We start from the raw sequence: 22585 nt of genomic DNA, 5'->3' as shown, positions 1-22585 counted from the left end.
GAGCAGTCCGTGAGTCCATAAGACTGGATCAGTCGAACGTGTGGTCCCCACTCTGATATGTGGCTCTCGAGAAGCGGTTCGCCTCCAACCTTCAAACCCGGGTGAACGCAGCCGTGGCACTCCTGTCCACCAGACTGCCACGGTACATGGTGCCGGACCTCTTCCTTGCCTTCCTTAAGGTTCCCCTCACGCACACTGGGAAACTAGACCGCCGGCGCCTCTGCACATACGCCAACAAGCGCAGCCGCCACCAGCTGCTGGGGAAAGACCAGACGAATCACCTGTACGTTGCACCTTCGACGGAAATCGAAGCGTTGTTAGCGTTGCTGGTGGCCAACACCCTCAACATTCCCGTGGGTGATGTGGGAGTTGTCGATAACTTTTTCCACCGCGGGGGAGATTCGATCAAGGCCGTGGCCCTCGTTGGCGAGGCCTCACCTATCCAACAGTAGCTCAACTGGCTCGGGTGGCCCAGAGTAAACCCATCGCTGGAGGCGCCAATTGGACGGTATCTCCGCTTTTCCAGCTGCACGAGGCGGATCCGAGAGAGGGTGTCATACAGGCAGCTTGCGATCAGTGCCAAGTTGAAAGATCCATGATTGAGGATATATACCCATGTACACCTCTTCAGGAAGGAATGTTTGCCCTCGTCAGGAAGCAGGCTGGAGGAGGATATGTTGGCCGCTGGGTGTTTGAGTTCCGCAACCTTTCGGATGCTGAGATGGAGCGCTTGCGTGGAGCTTGGGTTCGGGTTCTTCAGCAAACCGCAGCTTTGAGGAGCAGGATCATACTATCATCTTCGCAACGCATCTATCAGGTCTTCGAGAAATACCCAGGTGGGACCAGGCAGACGGCTTATTGAATTCGGGCGAACCGGAGGCCGGCCCATGTCTCGAGATTGACTTTGGTCTTCCGCTGGTCAAAATGTCTATTCATCGGCAGGCCATCGCCGATTGCCTTCAACTGGCTCTGACAATGCACCATTCGGTGATCGACGGGTGGAGTTTCCGGAGGATTCTGGATCAAGTGGAAGCGGTTTATCATGGGAACGCACTGCCAGCATCACCCCCTTTCTCCGCGTTGGTAAACTACGTCAGCCATCTCCCGGACCATAAGGAGTACTTGACGAACTATCTCTCCGGCCTCAGTGCAGAGGTCTTTCCGGCAGTATTGCCCATGTCCTATCAGCCGTCCCCAACCGCAGAGGGCGGCAGATTGGCTAGACTCGGTTAACTTGGTCGCCCCGAAAGATTTACCCGTTCGGCCGTTTTGCGGCTTGCCTGGGCCATGGTCCAGTCCCAATATGAAGGTAATTATGATATCGTCTATGGAGTGATTGTGTCCGGGCGAAATGCTCCCATCCCCGGTATACTCAACATGACCAGTCCGACAGTGGCTACTATGCCATTGCGAATCCAGCTGGATCCCGCTGCATCGATCGAGGACACATTGGACCGCTTAGTTCAACAGACCGTGCAAAGCATTCCCCATGAGCAGACCGGGTTGCAAAATATGAGAAAATGGGGTGGCGATATCGCTGCGGCGTGCGATTTCCAGACATTACTGGTCATCCAGCAAATTGATGGCAGCACTGGCTACAGCTTGCTGGGCACAGAAGCACAAGAATCCAGTTTCGCCGCATTTTGCACCTACACTCTCACCCGAGTCTGTAATCTCAACGTGGATCCCGTTGAAATAAAGGCCTGGTTCGACCCAAAGTTCGTCCCGGCACGGCAGGTACGGCGCATACTACGCCAGCTGAAACATATGGTTCACGCCATATGCGTTGCCCCATTGTCAACAACTATCGACGATTGCATGACACCGAATCCTGGGGACATCTAGGAGATCTATTCATGGAACCGGCAAATTCCCGCCTTGTCGGCCCGCAGCGTTAATGAGCTGATTTGCCACGAATGTGTGGAACATCCCAGCCGCCTAGCCGTCGATGCGTGGGACATTCAGTTTACACACCAAGAGCTGGATGAGCTCTCCACCAATCTCGCGCAACACCTGGTGGCAATTGGCGTGCGGACAGAGGAATTCGTGCCGATATGCTTGGAGAAATCCGGTTGGACACCTATCGCCATGTTGGCCGTGATCAGGTCTGGTGCTGCATTCATTCTACTTGATCCTGCCGTGCCCGAGCAGCGCCTGATCGATAGCTGCCGGCAAGCAAAATTGGAACTGGTTCTCACCGTGACAGCCACCGTCCAGCTTGCGTTGAAGCTCGGGACCAGAGTGGTAGTCGTGGACGTTCAGTATCCGTTCCTCAAGGATGTGTCTCTTCCGGCAGTCCACCCAGACTAGCCGCTGTTTGCAGTGTTTACTTCTGGATCGACCGGAGTCCCCAAGGCTGCCATGGCAAATCATCAATCGTTCTTGGCTTACTCTCGTCCCGTAATCAAAAGTTTCGGGATTGTGAGAGTCGAGAAACCAATCCGCTCTGAAATGTCCGTCCGAGCTCATGCACTCGCGGCCTGAACCTTATTAGCCCGCGGTTTACGAACCCGCTCATACACACAGAGCCCGGCGTTGACATCTGACGTAAATTTGTATTTCTCGAAGAAGATGATCCCTAGCGCAGCAGCATCTTCTATAGACTGGCAACCATCCTGACTTTGGTCAGGCATCATCGGGTGCGCCGCGTCCCCCATAAGACACACTCGACCCATGTGCCAGGTCGGAAAGGGGGAGTGTTCAAAGAGTCGCCAAGGACGGATATCGATTGCATGGGTAACCAACCGGCGAATTCTCGGGTCCAGACCAGGAAATGGCTGCAGTACTTGGTCGGAGATCCCTTGTGCATCGCAGGTCTCAAGATTCTGCCAAATATCCTCTGGAGAGGCAGGGGAGAAGATAAACAACAACTGGACGCTACCACCCCGACATGCAGACAAAACTACCTTGTACTCCCCGTTGCCCCAGTATTCAATTGCGTCGCTTCGCATCATGTCTGAAAGGCCCAACCGCTGAACATCGGAGCTTGTGATTAGACAGTAATAGCAGGTGGCGGTTGCTCTCTTGCGCTCTGGGGGAATTCCAAATGATCGACGTACAGAGGACTAGACGTAGAATACTGTTATAAATGGCCCTTGTGGCTGGCTCTTCTCAATAGGGTATACGATTGAGTGGGCATCACTTACGCCAACTCCATCGGCACCAACGACGATGTCGTGCTGGACGGATGTCCCATTGGTGAAGGTGATAACACCTTTCTCCGCGTCTAATGACTCGTATGTGTGGTTCAATCGAAGCACAGCAGGTTGCCCCTCCCCCCGGACCGGTGGCAGCTTCCATCATAGTATGCATATCAAACCGATAGAAGTTGTAGTAATTCGATAACCAGGTCCGGTTGTTATATAACCACGAGATTACTCACATATCCCCATTTTTCCACATAATCGAACAGATCAAGGACATCTCCCACTTCCCCAGTCTCTACGCATGCCGGATCTGGCGGCGGATCTGGATGGGGTTGCCCAGTGTGATATCAACACCCCGTTCGGCTAACCATTTAGTCCCGTTTGCAGCACAGCTGATCGATGCTCCGGCGTCTCTTATGGCGTCCGCTCGCTCATAAATAGTCACGGCGTGTCCTGCACGACGAAGCGATAATGCGGTTGCAAGACCCCCTGGCTATGTTAGTGTCCAACTAGAGATAGTAGCGAGAACGAAACTCTACCAATGCCACCTCCAATAACACCGCTGACATATATTGGTTACGTTACATTTTGTAGGTTTTGACTTTTCAATCTCGTTAGAAACGCTATGAAGCTGACCCAAGGGTGATAGGCACGACTGGGATGATGAGAGTTGTGTTAACATCCTTTCCAACATCCGGAAATCGATGACCTCTGGATCTCGAATCCTTATTTGCGAGCAGGTCATGGGAACTACTACCCGGGACTCCGCTAATTCCACTGAGTCGTGTCTTCCTCCGAACTATGGGGTTCATAAGAGATACAGTCACTAAAGGGACTTGGACCTTATGGCTATTGCCAATGGTATCGAGCGAACACCAGCCGAGTTCAGGGCTCTCTTCCGTCAGGCAGGACTGACTTTGAAGAAAATTTGGCCGTGTCGGAGTCAAATCTCAATTTTGGAGGTGGTGTGTTAATTGGGCGGCATAGGTAGATAAAAGTTCTAAATGAATCTACGGCACCATATCAAGGAATAAGAAGCCTTTGACGTGAGGTCCTGACCCTAATCAATATGAAGTTTTAGATGCTTTAGAGGCCCAGAGTCGTATCCATTCTCACTACGTTCCAGATATCCTCCCGCCGGACTTGTTGCCCCTCACCAGCAGCTTGACTCTGATACCCGGATCCCGTGCATCGGTAAGGGATTAATGATGAAGTGCAACGTGTACCTCACTCGAATGAGATACAACTCGCTCTGAGATACATGTCCTCGTATAAGATGCCTACAAAGCTTGATCGACTGGCCGATGGCAGTTTGCTCATGACAGACAACGAGGTGACGAAGGGATAGATGCCTGTGCATGTACATGAACATTGGAGTATGCAGACCAGTAACTGACAGTTTTGCCATACAGGATCCGATGAAGGCTAAATGCCATTGTGCGTATTCTTCAGTTCTGTCGGGATGGGGAGGCTATACAAATCTTGTGAACATAGAATTGCTGATAGGCCGACAATAGAGTTAGTATCAAGAAGCTAGAAGTCACTGCTTATGATGAATTATCCAATGATAATGATTGTGTTCAACCAATAGGCAGGTGCTGAGAGCGACAGCCTCGTCAGAACACACAGCTGATTACCCCTCCTCCCTTCCAACTCTTCCTTGACATACTCCTGTGCGCAGTTAGAATCCCTTCGCTTTTGCGTTCGTGCATTCCCTGAGGAGTCTGGTTTCACTAATTATGTCCTGTTTCACTTTTCGAAACCATGGCCTTAACGCACGATGACTACACAGTCGCGTGGATATGCGCCCTCCCGTTGGAGATGGCAGCGGCAAGCGTCATGCTGGACAAGACCCATAATCTCCTGCCTAAGCCTTCCACTGATCCGAATGCATACGTGCTTGGTGAATTGAACGGCCATTATATCGTGATTGCCTGTCTGCCAGATGGCATATATGGAACCATATCTGCTTCCACAGTCATGGCTCACATGGTCTCAACCTTCCCACGGGTCCAGTTTGGTCTGATGGTGGGGATTGGAGGAGGGGTACCCAGTACCAGCAATGACATCCGGTTGGGGGATGTCGTCGTCAGCAAGCCTGTCGGAAGATACAGTGGAGTGATCCAATATGATTACGGCAAGGCAGTCCAAGGCGGACAATTCGAGCCGACAGGCACATTAAACAAGCCGCCACAGACTCTTCTGACACATGTGGCTCACCTTGAGTCGAGGGAGATGATTAGGAAAGAGGGTGCTATTTTGACAATAGTGCGGGATGTACTGGATCGAAATCCTGACATGAAAGACCGATTTTCGCCCCCGAATCAGCGGTCCGATTATCTATTTCGTTCTTCGTATCGCCACGTTGACCCAGAAAGCAACTGCGAAAAGTGCGACAAAGACAAATTAGTCTGCCGACTGCCGCGGACACCCAACACACCTCATATCCACTATGGATTGATTGCATCTGGAGACCAAGTGATGAAGGACTCTGAAGCTCGAGACCGTCTCGCTCATCAGCATGGCATACTCTGTTTTGAGATGGAGGCAGCAGGCCTTATGGACGGGCTTCCGACGCTGGTGATCCGAGGGATATGCGACTACTGCGACTCTCATAAACAGCAGGAGTGGCAAGGATATGCGGCTTTGACAGCAGCTGCCTATGCGAAACGGTTGCTGTCGGCCATGCCCGTCTCTCTCATGACTCAGGGCTTGACAAAGAACAACTGCAGAATGGGTCACTATATGGTCCCACTGGGAAGGAATCCGCGATTCGTTGGTCGTCAGAACGAAATCACCAGACTGGAAGAGCTAATTATGATGAAAGACGGGCCCAGAAAAGTCGCCATTACAGGCTTAGGAGGGGTTGGGAAAACGCAAGTGGCCTTGGAGCTTGCATACCGCATACGGGATCGAGATACGGAGTGCTCTATCTTCTGGCTTGCATGCACTAGCTATGAGGTGATGGAGCAGACGTACCTGAATATCGCGCAAGCTGTTGGACTTCACGATGTGAAGCCGGCAGAAGTCAAGGAGCAAGTCAAAAGATACCTCAGCTCCGAGCACGCCGGGAAGTGGCTTCTGATCTTTGACAATGCTGATGACATGGACATGTGGCTATCAGATGATCACGCAGGTCCAGCTCTTGAGGACTTTCTCCCTCAGAGCGAACAAGGCCGCATTCTGTTCACCACAAGGAACCGGAAACTTGCGGTTGAGCTAACATCCTCCAATATCATTCCTATTCCAGATGTGGATGAGGACACTGCGTTGAAAATTCTCGAAAGGTCACTGGTAGATAAGGGTTTGCTTCAGGATCATCCCACAGCAGTTGCTATTTTGGAGAAACTGGCGTTTCTGCCCTTGGCAATCACGCAGGCATCGGCATACATTAATAAAAATGGCCTGAGCCTGTCCACCTACTCTGCGCTTCTAGAAGAACATGAACCAGAGGTAGTGGAACTCTTGAGCGAGGACTTCAAGGATGAAGGACGCTACAAGGATCTGCAGAATCCAGTGATCACCACATGGTTGATCTCATTCAAACAGATCCAACGCCAGGACCAACTGGCAGCCGACCTTCTATCTTTCATGGCCTGTATCAATCCGCGAAACATCCCTCAGTCCCTTCTTCCCATGCCAAAATCAAGGAAACGCGGAATTGATGCTTTGGGACTTCTGAATGCATATGCGTTTACCAACAGGCAAGATACGAGCATAAACCTACATAGACTTGTGCATATTGCGGCAAGGAACTGGTTAAAAAAGAATGCACTGTTTAGTCACTGGATCCAGAGGGCCGCTGATCAGATGCGCAAGGTGTTCCCAGATGCCCACTACACAAATCGAGGACTCTGGCGAGAGTACCTCCCACATGCTTTATCTCTTGCATATGAAGACGAGTTCACAGCACAGTGGAAAGAGTATATTGACTTGATTCAGAATATTGCAGATTGCCTTTACAGAGATGGAAGATGGAATGAAGCAGAGGTGCTATACACCGAGCTAATACGGATCAAACAGGAGGAAATTGGTCCCAATCGCCACTCTGCTTTATCCAGCATAGTGCGCCTAGCATTAACCTACTGGACGCAGGGACGATGGTGTGAAGCTGAGGAGCTTGGGCTGCAAGCATTAGAGATGAGTAAGACTGTGCTAGGGGCTGAACATCCTGATACTCTCACTAGCATGGGCAACCTAGCATCAAACTACTGGGCGCAGGGACGATGGCGTGAAGCTGAGGAGCTTGGGCTGCAAGCATTAGAGATGAGTAAGACTGTGCTAGGGGCTGAACATCCTGATACTCTCCTGGCCATGTCAAACCTAGCAGCAACCTACTGGGCGCAGAGGCGATTGGATGAAGCTGAGGAACTTGAGTTACAAGTATTAGAGATGAGGAAGACTGTGCTAGGGGCTGAACATCCTGATACTCTCCTGGCCATGTCCAACCTAGCATTAACCTACTGGGTGCAGGAACGATGGCGTGAAGCTGAGAAGCTTGAGTTGCAAGTATTAGAGATGAGGAAGGCTGTGCTAGGGGCTGAACATCCCGATACTCTCATGGCCATGTCGAACCTAGCATCAATCTACTGGGCGCAGGAACGATGGGATGAAGCTGAGAAGCTTGAGTTGCAAGCATTAGAGATGAGGAAGGCTGTGCTAGGGACGGAACATCCTGATACTCTCACCAGCATGGGCAACCTGGCCTATACCTGGAAATCCCAAGGAAAGCTGCAAGACGCCTTGACCCTAATAGGAAAATGTTCTGAGCTTCACAACAAAACATTGGGGCCTAATCACCCTGATGCCATATCCTCCTCGCGTACTCTCAGTGACTGGAAAGACATCCATGATTCATTACCAAACGAGAGTCCCCCGATGGCGATCATCCAACTCGAAGGATCACACAATCAGCCGGAGATTGCAGCAAAACATACAGCAGCTACGTTGATCGCTCAGCCACTGTATGAAGAACGCGTCAAGTCACATACGCCAAGACGGTCCGCTGCAAAACTATTTCTGGGAGATCATCCCCTTCTCATGGCTTCCAGAAGAACCTCAACCGTGCCGGAAGGTCAGGACCTGCAAGAAATAGATTGATTGGCATTGTCAGTCTGCGCGGGTCTCCCGTTATTTCAATCAGACATTTCAATCTGGGCCTGCGGAACGACCAGGTTTCCATTTTTGACGCTGATCGACTTGACTCCCCGACTGAAGCGCCTGAGAGTGAAACAGTGCATGACCACAGTGACGTGTCGCTACATGGGATGGCATCGGATGCGCCTATGCTGATGCGGCGATGAGTCCTCGGGTGGAAGATCAGTTTGATGCATGTTAGCACTCATTTCGAAGGCTAGGACTACCTCTGGCAATAGGCGGCATTATGTACGACCCTTCTTCAAGACCTCCGGAATGATCTCCAAATCTGGGTTCGTCAATGTCTCCCTCGAGACCATCCCGTTCATCGAAACCTTTGAAAGTCTTCTCCAACTGATCTTTCTGGACGGCAAGCAGCTCATTCGATGTGAACAGTCTGACCGCGGTCGATACCTGTTCTGTATTCAGGACCTTGTAATCAGCTACTTTTCCGAACAAGCTGAAGTTGCGTAGGATGTCATTTGACACAGAATGCCGAAGGCCTCTCTGGAAGGGTGGTGTTTGAGTGGATGAGGGTTCGGATCTCGTGCATGCATGCATCTTCTGGTGGGGCTTGAAGTGTCAGTTTTGTAGTCAGTATGGACTGGATCCTTGAATCTACCCGGCGTTCCATTTGATGTTTGCGGCAGATGTGGGTCAGGGGGAAGAAAAGAAAAATCCCTGATTAAGTAAGAGAAGTGAAGTATAGCCGCGAAAGCATCATGTGATGTTCTCATGATCGATGCCTCGTAAGGCAGCTGTGATGGCTATTGTGTCACTGTGGGGGAGAACACAGTGCTACGGCAGGGAGGGGGACGTACTCCTCAGTAATGGCTCAGTGATTGTCACATATTCACAGTCAGATGCAAAACAAAATGATGTTGTCATCCGCAGCGCTTATAGATCATAGAGTTCAGCGTACACCGGCTTTCGACCCGACGATCCGATGAGCTTCACTCCCAGCCGACTTCAAAGCCTCGAACTTGGGCCTTTCGGCAGTAGGTCAAGAATCAGAGCCTAAAGCAAACCAGCTTTCCTGATAAGGTAAGGCAAGAATCACGTTCCTTGATTTGAGTTAGCCCTTTCGGCATTGAGATTCCACGCTAATAGTTCACGCCCACTTGGCCATTGTCAGTTGGTTGGATGTCATTCTGTAAGAAGACTTTAAGGTCCAAGGCGGATAGCAGAACTTCAGATTAAGTCCACCCTGCCTGATCTTGTTGGAAAGTTGCAAGGGGAGAGATGAATTAGGGAATAGGAGTCTTTTGATACCTCTATGGAAACGAGCATGTTTGATACATATTATATTTCTGTAGCTTGAGACCCCTAGACCCCTAAATTAAATTTGTGGCCATTCTCCTATGAATATATGAAGTAGACTCGGGTTTTGACAACATTAGCCGGAGACTCTTTATCTGAAACCGACTAAAGCCAGGGTGTCAAGAACTGAGACTTAACAATGGACACCTCCGTACTCGACAGCCTAAAGTCTGGCGCCTGAACTATAACTGCTGCAATTTCCTGTTTCTGCTAGTTGTCAGTCAGCAGACTGTGATGCGTTCAGACGACTATGCATTATCCTGGCGTATAGGGTCCGAGAGCAGATTCCCATCACACCCGACAATCACACTATGTGTGTTAGCTTCCTGGCTTCAGTGTAATTTCAATGTGCGGGGTAGAATCCGGGGCAAGTAATGTGTCAGATGCAATCTCATTTCAGCCATAGTCTTATTACCACTATTATGACCGATTATGCAAGAACAGGAGTAGGGGATGGGAGTGGCCACCCTGACACGATCACCACAGAGTCATTTCAACCAGTCCTCTACTCAACTGACAACTTCGAACATGCTCTCTGAAGAAAGTGTCAACGATTACTCGACTTGCTTCTATGAAAACGTTCACTGAAAATGTTCCACACATTTGAGGTCCGCCACAGCCCGTGCACAGAGACCCGAGACGAACGCCGTGGACGACGACCAGGATTACGAGCCTGCAAGGAATGTCGGCGACGCAAGATCCGCTGCACAGGGACGCATCCTTGTGAGCCGTGTCTGTACTACAAGAAGCCCGAGCTGTGCCGCTATTCGGATCCCAGAGTGCCACACAGCGGGACGCGAGACAATGGTTCCCATGCCGATAGTCAGTACCGGTCTGTTTTGGAGAGATTGTTTCCTTCAGTCTCTTTGCAGTCGCTTGTGGCTCTGACGCGTGAGGAGCTCCTGGATCTGTTGCGAGATAGTATACTTGGCTCGGATCGACCCCCTCCGCAGCCTCCAGAGAGTCTGGATGAGGAGCACTCGCGATCGTCTTTGGAGGCGATGTCAATGGGAAATGCTGAGAGTGGTGAAGTTAATGCTGTCAATGACAAGGATGGTGTATCTGATGATGTCAACGCGCTCTCCATGGCGACGCGTCCGCCGTCTACGTATCTAGGCATCTCCTCCATCAATGCCGTCCTTAAGGTCATCAGCTGGGTCAATCCGGAATCAATGGCTCGACCGTTCACTACAATTCCATCGGGAAACAAGCCTAGACGGAAACCGCAAGTGTCCATACCCCCATCGACCGAGTCACAAGCCAGCGACCAGCTCATCGACGCTTACTTCAACTTCATCCATCCCTCCATGCCACTCCTCGACGAAACCGAATTTCGACAGACCTATGTATCCAACGCCCGACACGACGAGCCCTGGCTCGCCCTCATGAACATGGTCCTCGCCCTAGGCAGCATCTCCCTCTACCCCAGCGACGACACCACGCACATCGTCTACTGCAAGCGAGCGCGCCAACACCTCTCCCTCGAATCCCTCGGCCGCGCACACATCGAGACCGTCCAGACCCTCGGCATCATGGCCGGCCACTACCTGCACTACATCAGCCAGCCGAGCCTGGCGTACGTGCTCATCGGAGCCGCGGTACGGATGGCCACCGCCCTGGGTCTACACAAGGAGACCGCAGACACAGACGCGAGCGAGACCAGACCGCTCCAGTCGTCTTCTGTGCCCGTCGACCTGCGCCGGCGGATCTGGTGGTCGCTCTACTGCCTCGATACATGGGGTTGCATGACTCTCGGACGGCCGACGCTCGGCCGTTCATCCATGGCCGTCTCGACGAAGCCGCCAGCTGTACGTGTTCGCCTCCTCCCATTGCTGCTAAACTAACACTAAGCAGAACTCGTCCAATACCCTCATCCTCCTCGAAAACATCCGCTTCTGCCAGATCGCCACCCGCGCCCAGGAGGCCCTCGCCGCATCCCCTCTCCCGACTTACCAGCAACTCCAAGACCTCGACGCCGAGTTGACAGACTGGTACGCGCAGCTCCCACCGCTCCTGAAAACGTACGAACCATGCCCGGACTCGATCCATACAGCCCGCACCCGCATGCGCTGGGCTCTGCATAACCTGCGCATCCTCCTCTACCGCCCCTTCCTGCTGCGCTATGCCCTCCGCCGCGTTCCCGCCATCACGCTGCATACCGAAGAGCGCCTCGCGATCGAGAAGTGTCAGCTGCTCGCGAGAGAGGCGATAGTCGATATTGCCGAGGCGCAGGTGAAAAGCCCCACGGCTGCGTGGGGTGTCATCTGGCATATGTTCCAGGCGAGTCTGGTGCCGCTGTTGACGTTGAGTATTCTTGCCGCGGAGGCGAAGGGGGAAACGGACACGGATGCGGAGTTGGTGGAGTCATGCAGAGAGCAGGTCGAGGTCGCCATGGCGGCGATTGCGCGCGTCGAGGCGTGGCATCCCACTGCGCGGCCGAGTCTGGATCTCATTGCGAGGATTTTTCGGGCGTCGTTGGCGAGGTTGGGCTTGGTGGCCGTGTCGGTGGCTTCGTCGGATGAGACGTCCCCTGCTGCGGCGGGGAGGGTGTATCCGGCTCATTTGCAGCCGGGGGTTCAGGTCCCGCAGACTGTTCCGGTGGCGTACGCGGGAAATGAACTGGGAGTGTCGAGTCAGGACGTTTGGGATTATATTAGTTGGGTGAGTCCCACAGCGTGGGCTGATGTGCAGGGGCAGGCTAGTACGATGGACTTATGGTCCACTCCGGGGTGGTGGCAGATTTGAGGAGAAATGTACGTTTCAATACAAGTATGCGCGTAAATTAACTACCCATATAACTCCGGTCGGTCCGGTAGATGCCTCGACCCCTCCAGCTCCGTCGCCATGTTGTGTCTCTGCGTGTCGATTTCCGCCGTGCCTGGATAGTATACAGCTCCGGCGTAGGGCTTTTCATTGACCGGTGGTGCTGGCGCTGCCGGCGTTCGCCTTCTCATCCGGATAAAAAAAATTAGTAACCCCGATACGACAAGCAATGGGACGCCTAGTCCAACCCCTAATCCCGCCCCGAGCGTCATCGCAGAGATAGAGATATCCGTCGATTTCGGAGTACTCGTCTCTGTCCCTGTCCCCGTGGCCGTAGCAGTCGCAGACCCAGTAGTCGTGACGATATCGCCCTTAATCGTCCCCCTCGGCGTCCCCGTAGACGAACCAGAAACCGACGACGTGGTTGTGATAATGTCCGGCACCGTCGAAGCAGAGGCAGATGGGCTCGGATTTCCATTCTTCGCAACCTCCACGTCCCCACTCACCCACAACCACTGCCCCAGATTCGCACTGCAGACGTCCGTCGCCCACCCCGCATACCCGCACGTGAACACATTTGTCGAGGAATTGGGGCACGAGTAGAGGTTCGCCCAGTGGTCGGGGATCGCTGTATTCAAATTAGTCAAGGCCATACGGCAAGGTAGAAGTGGTACGGTACAATCGAGACAAACGTGCGGACAGTCCTGGGCCGGCCAGGATTTATCGGCGCAGGCACCGCGATAGGCGATGTTGAGGGTTGCGCCGTAGCAGAGGCCGTTGGAGAGGCAGGCTTCGCCCTTGAGACAGCAGGATTTGCTGTTGGGGCAGGGGGTGTAGTTGTTGTCTGTGTCACCGTTGGGCCAGTAACATGTTGCTGTGACTGGTGTGAGGGTGAGAATAAGGATGAGACATATTGCTGAGAGAGACATTGTGCTGCTTGAGACAGCGTTAGAGGTGAGAGAAATGGGAGATGTGTCGAGAGGCTCTTTAAGTCATTTATCTGCTGGTTTATTTTGGGAAGGCTAAGCGCCGGTGAACTCTTGGTAAGAACTTGTTGGACCCTGGCATGTCGGCGCTTAGAATACTGACGGTTGGAGGACATCACATCCGCTGCATCAGTGGATTATGATTTAGCGCTGTTGAGGGAGGTCGTTTCATTTTGGGGTTTGCAGTTATGGTGCAGGAGGGTGTATCCAAGTTCGCCGATCATTCAAACAGTAGATAGATTTGAAGAGTTGATCTGTGATGGCCGTAATAAAAAGTGATGCTATGGTTGATGAAAGAAAGATAGGAAGTACCCCACCTGATGCATTTCAAGCAGCCTCTCTGACATTTATGTCAAAGATGAATAGTTTTGAGTCAAAAAGAAGAAAAGTTCTCGCCTTTAGTGCCCGAGCTAGGCTCTCTGTTAACTGTTGCTTCATGTTCTCTGCACTGACACCTCCCAACAAGTATGGATGACGAAGTAGAATATCATATCATGGAATATAAGGAAGAAGAAGAATTAGTGGAAGATTCATAATGGCTTCAAAATTAAGACGGGTTGGGTGCAGTTGGGAGAGTTTTCTTTTTTATTCACATTACAAAACAAACAACGGCTTAGACACTCTGAAATTAGGGACATCAAAGACAATGAAGACAATGATATAAAGAAATATACCCCTTTCTATCATTGAGAAGAAAGCACTGTTAGCAGACAGACACAGAGTCAGTCTATACGCAGCACGATGGTGATATCGTTAACTCAAATGATCAGCAAGAAACATTGACCTGGTCATCAAAATGCCATACAATGCAGAGGTATCTCCCTGCAAAGGACATAGTATTGATACATTACTGATGGTCTTTGGTAATGAGATCCCTTTCCCGGCTCGAGGTTTGCTTTTTCACACACCACCCCCATACTTTCATACGATCCCGACCAAACTCAACCAACTACTTCATCATATCAATCAATAAAGCCTTCTCGATCAAGTCTGCCATCATGTGCAATACCTGCAATGTGATCAACCGTCATGGAAAAGACAACAATGCCAAAAACCGTCGAGAACCTCCTTTGTCTTGTTGCTGCTACGAAAGGAAGTCGCTCAAAGCCAAAGCTACATCCTGAAGTACATTGACAGATTCCAATTTTCCAAACGTTTACATCTTGGGTAATCATCACCTGCGTGAGTACGGGTACCAAAGATGTGGTTTATACAGCTGAAGTCCACTACTGCCTGAGCGGGCACCTCTATTTTTCTTCGAACCCCCCATGCGGCTCGAAGTTTTCTTCATCCACCACCGTCACTAATGACATCCACAGCTCTTCCATTGGAAACACAGTTGTTGCGGTATATAAAACGAGTACGGGAATCGTCAGTGGCGAAAGGCGCTTAGCTGGATCCAGAACATAATCTCCTAGTTCGGGAGGACCAATAAATACACCGGACCACTGGGTCAGACAGGTTTGAGTTAGTGGTCCCTCTTCGCAAGTAAAATGTACAGTGACCTCCCTATGAAGGCCAAATAATCGATATGTACGTGAACCTTAACTGTTACTAGCCGAGAAAGGCACAGTCTCAACGGATCAGATCTTTACATGCAGCCCCCAGAACCTTGCTCCGAAGCAGACACCGACATCCTTATCGTACCAAGGGCTCCGTCGCGTCGTTGTTCGCAAAGAGGGGCGGAGAGGATTTGTCCCCAGGACTGAGTTAGTGTAGCTGTGAGGGTAAAGCAATACAATGTGCTCGCTGATGGTAGTGATTCAGCTGCGAGGGGACCGAATATGGCTGTACTGACTTTGTAGCTGTGTGCTCTCAAGCAGGCCAATTGCCAGGCTACTTCGATTCAGATGAGAATCACTGAGAGGAAAAGAGTTTGACTGGAGCCAGCACTTAGGACGTATCGAAGCGAGATTGAGCCACGTTCCGGCCTTTAGAAAACTCAGCAAGTCCGCGGAGACGGGAGGATTCAAAGGGAAATCGGATAATGTCGCTGACCATTTACCTATAATGGTTTCGTATACTGTTCGCCAAGGTCGAAGCAGCTTTTTAGTGAGCAGCAGCATACATGGTATCCTCGACATCTGATCTTGGTCAGGTATTCTCCCTGAGGATTTCACGGCAAGATTTTCCAACAGGAACCTCCGATAGTTTGATCTGGGCCATGTTCATCCGAATAAGATCTGCTTTGATGCTTAGCGATACTGCTTCCAACTCCGGCTTTTGACGCAGGCGTTTCTCCTAGCAGTGTTTCAGCTCAATGCAGCCACATTCGACGATCTGGCTATGATTGGTCATGTATCATGTCGTCCCATTTGAAAGACGTCTGATAATCCATGGATAGTATGGCATGTCTATCGATCAGCCCAGAGCTAACCGCTTGATATGTGGGACACTGGACACATGTGAAAGGCATCGAGGCCTCGCCGTTATGTCAACACGAGGCTCAAGTCAATCTTCAGAACCGGGTTGTGCCCTGTGCACTGCTCCACTTTATCGACTTCGACTACTGCCTATCCCCCCCGTTCGTTGACATTGAGTTTGCGGGACCTTTGATAAATTCCCCGCGTACCTCCCGCCAATAGAAGACAGCTGGAGACGAGGCCGGCCGAATAGGAAAGGCCGGAATCCTTCCGAAACCCAAGGATACATTCTGGATGTATCTCGCATGCACTTTATTCCACCATAGAACTCGTGTTTCCTGATGACATCTGCTTAAGTCGGAGGAAGATAGGCTGAAGATAACAAAACATGACGATTCAGTTCGTACTGGCCGATTGTAGCCGTCGAGGGCCTCGAGGCTATCAAAGACCGTCCACAAAGCAGCGAAACATGGTTTGCTATAGCTCCAAATGCCTACATCCAATGTCCGCGTCATCATCCGAGCCAAAACGAATCCTTTATCCAATCAATATTAGAAGGTATCTGGTGGATTCGGAAAAGTATCCCATCGAGAGTATCGACGATCCCGTTGATGAGCCTGTTTCGTGGTGGGGCTGGTGTTGTTGATCCTGTTACCCCTCATTCTCCTCCAGTGCCAGCGTCTGACTTCCAGCCTGTGTATCAGGGTATGTCTTTGTGATTGTCGACTCAACCGTCGGGGAATGCATCCGAACCATTCATATTCTGACCCAAAATACATGGGTCGTCTCAATTACCTCACTCGAGGGTCCGATTGCCTGATGGTGGTGCTTCCTTGGCAACCCCACCCCACAATCACTCGAGCTGGCCCGTGTCTGAGTCTGATCCTGAGACCAATGAGAACAATATCGGAAATGATCTCCAAGACGGTATGTCGACATGCAGATGAGTTTCGAGAATCGGTTTGCCTTGAAATATGTCGATTGGATCGATCGTCAACCTTTGCGCACCGCATGCAGCTCTATAGGTCTCCTTGAGATTAATGCAGCCCTCTCATGGTCAACAGTATTCTGAGCGAGGAGAACAATCGGCTGTGCCGGACATAGTCCGTCTCAGGTCAAACGCCACTATCCAAGGTACTTTCTGCCCCATTGAACAATAATGGAGATCATCCCCACCAGCACGCATCGTGTTACCAGCCTCCTCCCAAGTACCAACCAGCCAAGGAACCTGGGATACAAATAAGACGCCAACTCCCGAATTATGGCAGTTCTAGCTACCAGAGAAAGTAGAATGTTCTAATGTTCTGTGACCGAGCTCCCGACACAGTCAACGTGCAAGCCTAATCAACCAGTCCGTCCTGTCTATAGCTTCGGAATAATGACCGAAAAGGCAAGGGGTATCTACTTTCGGGATAAGAAACCTCGCACGGCGATAGGTTTGATTCGTTTAATGTAAGTCCTGATATCATTGATGATTATCAGGTCCAAGAGCGACACGGGAAGAGAGCATCAACTCGTATCTGTTGCTAACAGCCAGTCACCTCCGCTTGATCCCGCTACCATGCGCAAACTATCTTGGATACAGGCTGAATCTCATCCACCAATGATCGTAAAAGTATCTCAAGTACGTCCAGGACAAGGCGTTTGAGTTAGGAAAAAGAAACTCAAACGTAATCATGTCGCGCAGATATCAGCCCTGTACATGCTGCCCTCTGTATACTTCACGAGGTGGCAAGCATATATCATGGCTGCTAAGTCCTCAGGGAGACTATTACTCCTTACTCTCTTCAACTATACCTACTCTCCATTCTTTTTGTGGTATACGTAATATGTGCACTCAAATGACAGAATCATACCCTCCTCCCAGCTATAGCCGGGATGATTACAACTCCTTCTTACCACCATACTATCCGTCTTCAACGGGCATTTACACAGCTACAACCATAGCGGAACCCTTCTCGCCAAATCAACCCGCCTACGAGACACAGTCCCCCTACGCCAATCAATTCTCCCAGTTCTCCCCAGAAGCATCGAAAACCCCCGTCGATGCATACGCCTATTCCGTTCCTGCTGAGCTCTACACCTACGCCTACCTCCCCCCTCAACCACTCTACCTCGACCAACCCCCCTTTCCTTGGGCAGAGGCAACCCCACACCCCAGCCCAGACTCTCAGCATATAAGCCCCCAAGCTCTCGCAGCAGCATCCTCCAAACCGCCATCCCCGCACACCACCGACTCACCCCAACCAGACACCACCAAGCGACAACGCTACCTCCACAAGAACCGCGTGGCAGCGACGAAATGCCGCTCCAAGAAAAAGCAGTACATCCAGCAACTGCAATCCCGCTTCGAGGACCTATCGCTTGCGAAACGCGAGCTTCAGTGCCAGGTGCAGATGCTGCGGGATGGGTTGATCTCGCTGAAGGAGGAACTGGTGCGGCATGCAAGGTGTGGGGATGGGCCGATTACGAGTTATATTGAGAAGAGGAGGGCGGGGTGTATTTGATTTTTGTGTTGGGAAACAGGAAGAGAGGAAAAGTGCTTGATGTATAAAAGTTGGGCACTTTTGTGTTTATGGCATGGTGGTGATTTGATGGGCGGATTGTGGGGGTTTTGCATGTTGTACAGGGTTTATTGTATATAGGGTAGGATCGATATGTGGATTGTATCGTTCTTTTTTTTTTTCCTTGAATATGTTCTGACAAGAGCAATGGAGACAATAGCACGCTGTTGTAGAAGCCTATACCGACCTTGGGAAAGCTCTCGCAATTGTATATACCTGAAGCGATGCTATTTGATTGTTTGAATATTTTCTGAGACTGGGCCCACTAGGGTGACTCGGCCAGTCAATATATATTCGAGTTATAGCTGCATGACCAGAAGAGGCTAGTGTAAAATGAGACAGGTTGTCACCGGAAGGAATTCATTGGAAGATGAATAACACGCGATACTATTTGACCAGTTGACAACTTGATTATTAGCAAGGTGATGAGCATCCTAATGGTTTAATGCTCGGGTGTCGGGACCTCGGCTATCGGCCGACACTGGTTCTTTTAGCTTGCAGTTCATAGAAGAATATCGAGACATCCGTTAGAGCCGAACCGTCAAGGTCATCTAAATCAGTGATATCCTCGAAGATATGAACATGTCCACCCTGAAGTAGATTGATGGAATTGAAACTAGCAGTTGCCAGAGATAACACCATATCATCGCTTTTGGACATAATGATCTTCTTATCTGGCTACTCAAAGGCTGCTAGCAGTTGTGACCTGGCTTTTGGATAGCATCACCCCAGCAGTATCTCGAAGGTATTGATCCGTATCGCCGAGAGCAATCTAGGAACATTCGGAAGCGATCCGACTTGATCGACACTCACTAAGGGTTGTTATTGTTTCTGCACCGTGCAGCCGTGTGTTTGTTTAGCAAGCAGAAAGAGTAATAATACTGCAATTGCCCGCAATCCCCACTGACTGACGCAAACCGTGATAGCGCACAACAGTAGATGCATCCTGACGATTGGAGAATCTGCTTGGATCATTCGCTGTGGCTGAATTGGCTTGATGAAAGTGGCTTGACGGTGGGTCCTTCAGGCTGATCGTTTCTCCGGTGAGGTCATCCCGCTCTTCTTGATCCTGAACTGTCCAGTCCACTTTGTTTATCGATGCAGATCAACTAGGGCAGATTCACTGATCTTGAACTCCAACTGTGATTGGCGATCCAAGAAAGTAGTTTGAAATGTCCCTGAATCCCTTTGTTCAATGGCAGTCGGTCTACAAGAACAACAATTACGTCTGTGGCTGCGCGACACCAAAAAGGGGAGGAATCGACAAGAACTTTCTGGAAACTAATTCCCCAAAAGGAAAAATAGGCCAGCTGACAGCTGTGGGCCCATACACATGTGGCTCATGCGCGATCTAGTTGCTTTGCATTTTAAAGGCCAAGTCCCAGGTCTGAATGACTTCATCCTCCAGATAAATCATAAGACAATTGTCTTGCAGTTTTTCAATTATGTCTGAATCTATCACTTGACGATTTGCTTTTTCCCTATGGACCCCCGGAGTCAGGCTTCTCAGATACGGAAGCGTCAGAGAGAAGGCTCACCAGGCGGTACCCAGAAAGACGATAGTCCACTACAGTCACCATCAACTCAGACTTTACCCAAGGTCAGCTTGCCGCGCATCACAACGGCCAAGCCTCGGACCCGTCGAGCGAGCAGAGCTTGTATTAGTTGTAGAGAGCAAAAGGCAAAATGCACTGGGGGATCGCCATGTGAGAGATGCCGCGAGCTGAAAGCCGAGTGCGTGTTTGTTGCTAACAAGAATGAGAAGGTCGCAAGGTAAGCTACTGGCACCAATGCTTTAGCACAGTACGCGTGTTACTGACCTCGTCTTGAGGCGACTGCAGGATCTCGAGCAGCGGTTGAAGGAATTCTACCGTTTGCTGCGGCGCATTCAGCCGAGAGCAGATGCCAAGGACCAGCCATTGATCGCTAAAGCTCTGGAAAAGGTATGTCGTTTTCGATTTGCTTGAGAGCCCCTAACCATTCGGACTAACAATTCCATAGGAGACGCCGCCTGCGAGTCTTAGCCCGAGCAGCGATCTATCCATCGACGCTATTACCCGCCTCGTAACTCCGACCACCGATCCCATCGAAGAAGACTTCAACAAGGACAAGATAAGTCAGGCGACGGGATTCATCGGTGCACACTCGGGTAGGTCATGGTTGCATCAATTGAAGCGCAAAGGGCTCCGGCTGGATGCCTCATGGTTAGGTCCAGAAACTCAAGACGATCTCTTTCCAGACTCGATCAGCTCCGTCAATTATTTCCTGGATGGTGAAGAGCTCTCGGTTGATCTCTCGGTGCAGCCATTTACTATCCCTCCGCAAGATGTCGCAGACGAACTTCTGGACACCTACTTTGACATGGTGCATCCTGGGTTCCCCATTGTCGGCAAAACGGTCTTTCTACATCAGTATCGACGGTTATACTCCGAACCCCAATCCAAGCCGCCAAAGAAATGGCTGGCGATTTTTAACTTGATCCTTGCCATTGCTGCGCAGCATTTGAGCTTGACGTATTTTGATGAGGCGGACGAATGGCACGACCCAACGATATACTTCTCCCGGGGAAGCAAGCTGGGATTGACCGACACGCCTTTGATTCCTCACCCTGACATTCAACAAGCCCAAATCGAAGGACTTGCTGCATTTTACCTGCTGATCATTGGTCAAGTGAATAGGTAAGTAGACGTCGAACATAACCTATTTGACTCGTTTGTGCTTTATTCTGACACCACCGTTGACAGGGCTTGGAGAATATCCGGTACGGCAACTTGTTCCGCTATCGCTATGGGTCTTCATCTCAGGAGTGTGAGCAAAGATACCTTGGATATCTCGAAAGAGCTTCGTTGTCGAGTTTGGTGGTCAATCTTCGTTCTCGAAACTACTCTGTCAGTCATGACCGGTCGGCCGTACAGCGTGGCGAATCAGTTCTGCACGGCGCCGTTGCCCCTTCCATTTGACGAGGACCAGTTTGGGGATGCGTTTGTTGCTCGCTTGCTCGCGGATGCCAATGCTCGACGCGCTCTTTCCAAATCCCTGCTGTCGTCAACGGCTCCGGATGCGGGAGCCTATCTTCCCGCCGTCAAGCCGTGCGCCTCGCTCTACTTTTTGTTCACAGTTGAAATAGCCCGGATTATGCGATGCGCAATCAACCTTCTGTACGCTCCGGCAGCCACCAGGTCGAGCAGCTACTCAGTGGAAAAAGCCCTTGAAGACCTTATTTCGACCGTCAACTCCCTGCAAAGAAGGCTGCCCGAGCCATTCCAGTTCAGTCGCCCTCGGGAGGACCCGGCATTTGAGACGCAGCGATGGTGCCTTGCTTTTCAGTTCTATAGCGCGAAAATGACGATTGCCCGCATCGCTATTTACCGATGGGAGCGAAGTGGTCAAGCTACCAGTTCTAGGTGGAAGGAGATGTCGGAGATTTGCACCAATGCGGCCTGCAATATGCTCTCGCAGTTGCCCGACGAGCCCGACGTTATCTGGCTGGCTCGCATTGCTCCCTGGTGCTGGATCTTGCATGATCTCATGCAAGCCCTCACTGTGCTGTTAATCGAGTTGGACTCTCGCGTCAAGCACGGAGCCAAGGATTCGGAGCTAATTTCAAGATACATACAGAAAGGCATGCACTGGCTTTTAGCCATGGCTTCTCGGCATCCTGCTTCAGAGCGAGCGTGGCAGATCTGTCAAGATCTCTACCTACGGCTTACTCCTGCCGCGGTGCCCTTGGCTCTCCGTAATTGACGACTACATTTTCGACCCAACACCACAGATACGTGCCATTGCAGTCATAAATGGACTGTGCTATGCATGACTATCCCAAGTAGGTCGTCGCACGCTGGCACGAGCTTCTCAATCGATTCGCCAGGTAGGTACCCGAACGCAACAACACCAGCTTATCGCCTGTACTTGTAGTTTAGAGTCGATCATCGCTCATCCTTCTCCGCATTGCTAACATCCTTGTCTAGGTTGAGCCCATCTATTCTCACCGAATATGGGCAGTTGAGGGTCAAAAGTTAATTTTAGATTAGTGTAATGACGATGTATATAGACCTACACTATAATACAAGTCTAGAATAATATTCTAGCATAATGAGAAGTCATTGCCGTCCAAGAGTCGACGATTGATACCTGTAGCTCATTAGTGATGACTGATCTCAATCACATGCCAAGGATGGTACAATCTTCCCTTCTAAATTCTGACCAATGAGAAGCTACCATGGTGGGGTGTGCCCCCACCGCGCGCTTTGCTGAGATACCCCGCCCTGGAGATGGAAATTCAACAGAAATCTCCTCCTTTCCCCTGA

General features: G+C 50.8%; 7 protein-coding genes across 7 annotated transcripts; 5 read left to right on the top strand and 2 right to left on the bottom strand.

Annotated features, from left to right (window-relative positions):
* Positions 1-146: 146 nt before the first annotated feature.
* On the top strand, positions 147-2310 carry nrps12 (nonribosomal peptide synthetase fmqA; the record flags this gene model as incomplete). The annotated part of the gene is made up of 4 exons (XM_089598954.1): positions 147-448; positions 771-1178; positions 1251-1737; positions 1846-2310. 4 exons carry the CDS (start codon positions 147-149, stop codon positions 2308-2310), a joined length of 1662 nt encoding a protein of 553 aa, XP_089456618.1.
* A 155-nt stretch (positions 2311-2465) lies between these two features.
* On the bottom strand, positions 2466-3392 carry ALT_0272 (uncharacterized protein; the record flags this gene model as incomplete). Its single annotated transcript, XM_033560280.2, has 3 exons — positions 2466-3065; positions 3147-3226; positions 3383-3392. The coding sequence occupies 3 exons, from the start codon at positions 3390-3392 to the stop codon at positions 2466-2468; spliced, it is 690 nt and encodes a 229-aa protein (XP_033416171.2).
* A 1518-nt stretch (positions 3393-4910) lies between these two features.
* Positions 4911-8246, top strand: ALT_0271 (uncharacterized protein; the record flags this gene model as incomplete). The annotated part of the gene is made up of 1 exon (XM_033560279.2): positions 4911-8246. One exon carries the CDS (start codon positions 4911-4913, stop codon positions 8244-8246), a length of 3336 nt encoding a protein of 1111 aa, XP_033416170.2.
* A 1946-nt stretch (positions 8247-10192) lies between these two features.
* On the top strand, positions 10193-12347 carry ALT_0270 (putative C6 transcription factor; the record flags this gene model as incomplete). Its single annotated transcript, XM_033560278.2, has 2 exons — positions 10193-11410; positions 11457-12347. The coding sequence occupies 2 exons, from the start codon at positions 10193-10195 to the stop codon at positions 12345-12347; spliced, it is 2109 nt and encodes a 702-aa protein (XP_033416169.2).
* A 41-nt stretch (positions 12348-12388) lies between these two features.
* On the bottom strand, positions 12389-13294 carry ALT_0269 (uncharacterized protein; the record flags this gene model as incomplete). The annotated part of the gene is made up of 1 exon (XM_033560277.2): positions 12389-13294. The coding sequence occupies one exon, from the start codon at positions 13292-13294 to the stop codon at positions 12389-12391; it is 906 nt and encodes a 301-aa protein (XP_033416168.2).
* A 4249-nt stretch (positions 13295-17543) lies between these two features.
* On the top strand, positions 17544-18221 carry atfD (bZIP transcription factor atfD; the record flags this gene model as incomplete). Its single annotated transcript, XM_033560276.2, has 1 exon — positions 17544-18221. One exon carries the CDS (start codon positions 17544-17546, stop codon positions 18219-18221), a length of 678 nt encoding a protein of 225 aa, XP_033416167.2.
* A 1540-nt stretch (positions 18222-19761) lies between these two features.
* On the top strand, positions 19762-22022 carry ALT_0267 (putative C6 transcription factor; the record flags this gene model as incomplete). The annotated part of the gene is made up of 5 exons (XM_089598953.1): positions 19762-20051; positions 20110-20221; positions 20280-20427; positions 20488-20956; positions 21023-22022. The coding sequence occupies 5 exons, from the start codon at positions 19762-19764 to the stop codon at positions 22020-22022; spliced, it is 2019 nt and encodes a 672-aa protein (XP_089456617.1).
* Between the last annotated feature and the right edge of the window lie 563 nt (positions 22023-22585).

Source organism: Aspergillus lentulus (genome assembly GCF_001445615.1).
Source record: "Aspergillus lentulus DNA, contig: Alt01, strain: IFM 54703, whole genome shotgun sequence".
NCBI classification, from domain to species: Eukaryota; Fungi; Ascomycota; class Eurotiomycetes; order Eurotiales; family Aspergillaceae; genus Aspergillus; species Aspergillus lentulus.
This window is presented reverse-complemented; position numbering and strand designations above follow the sequence as displayed.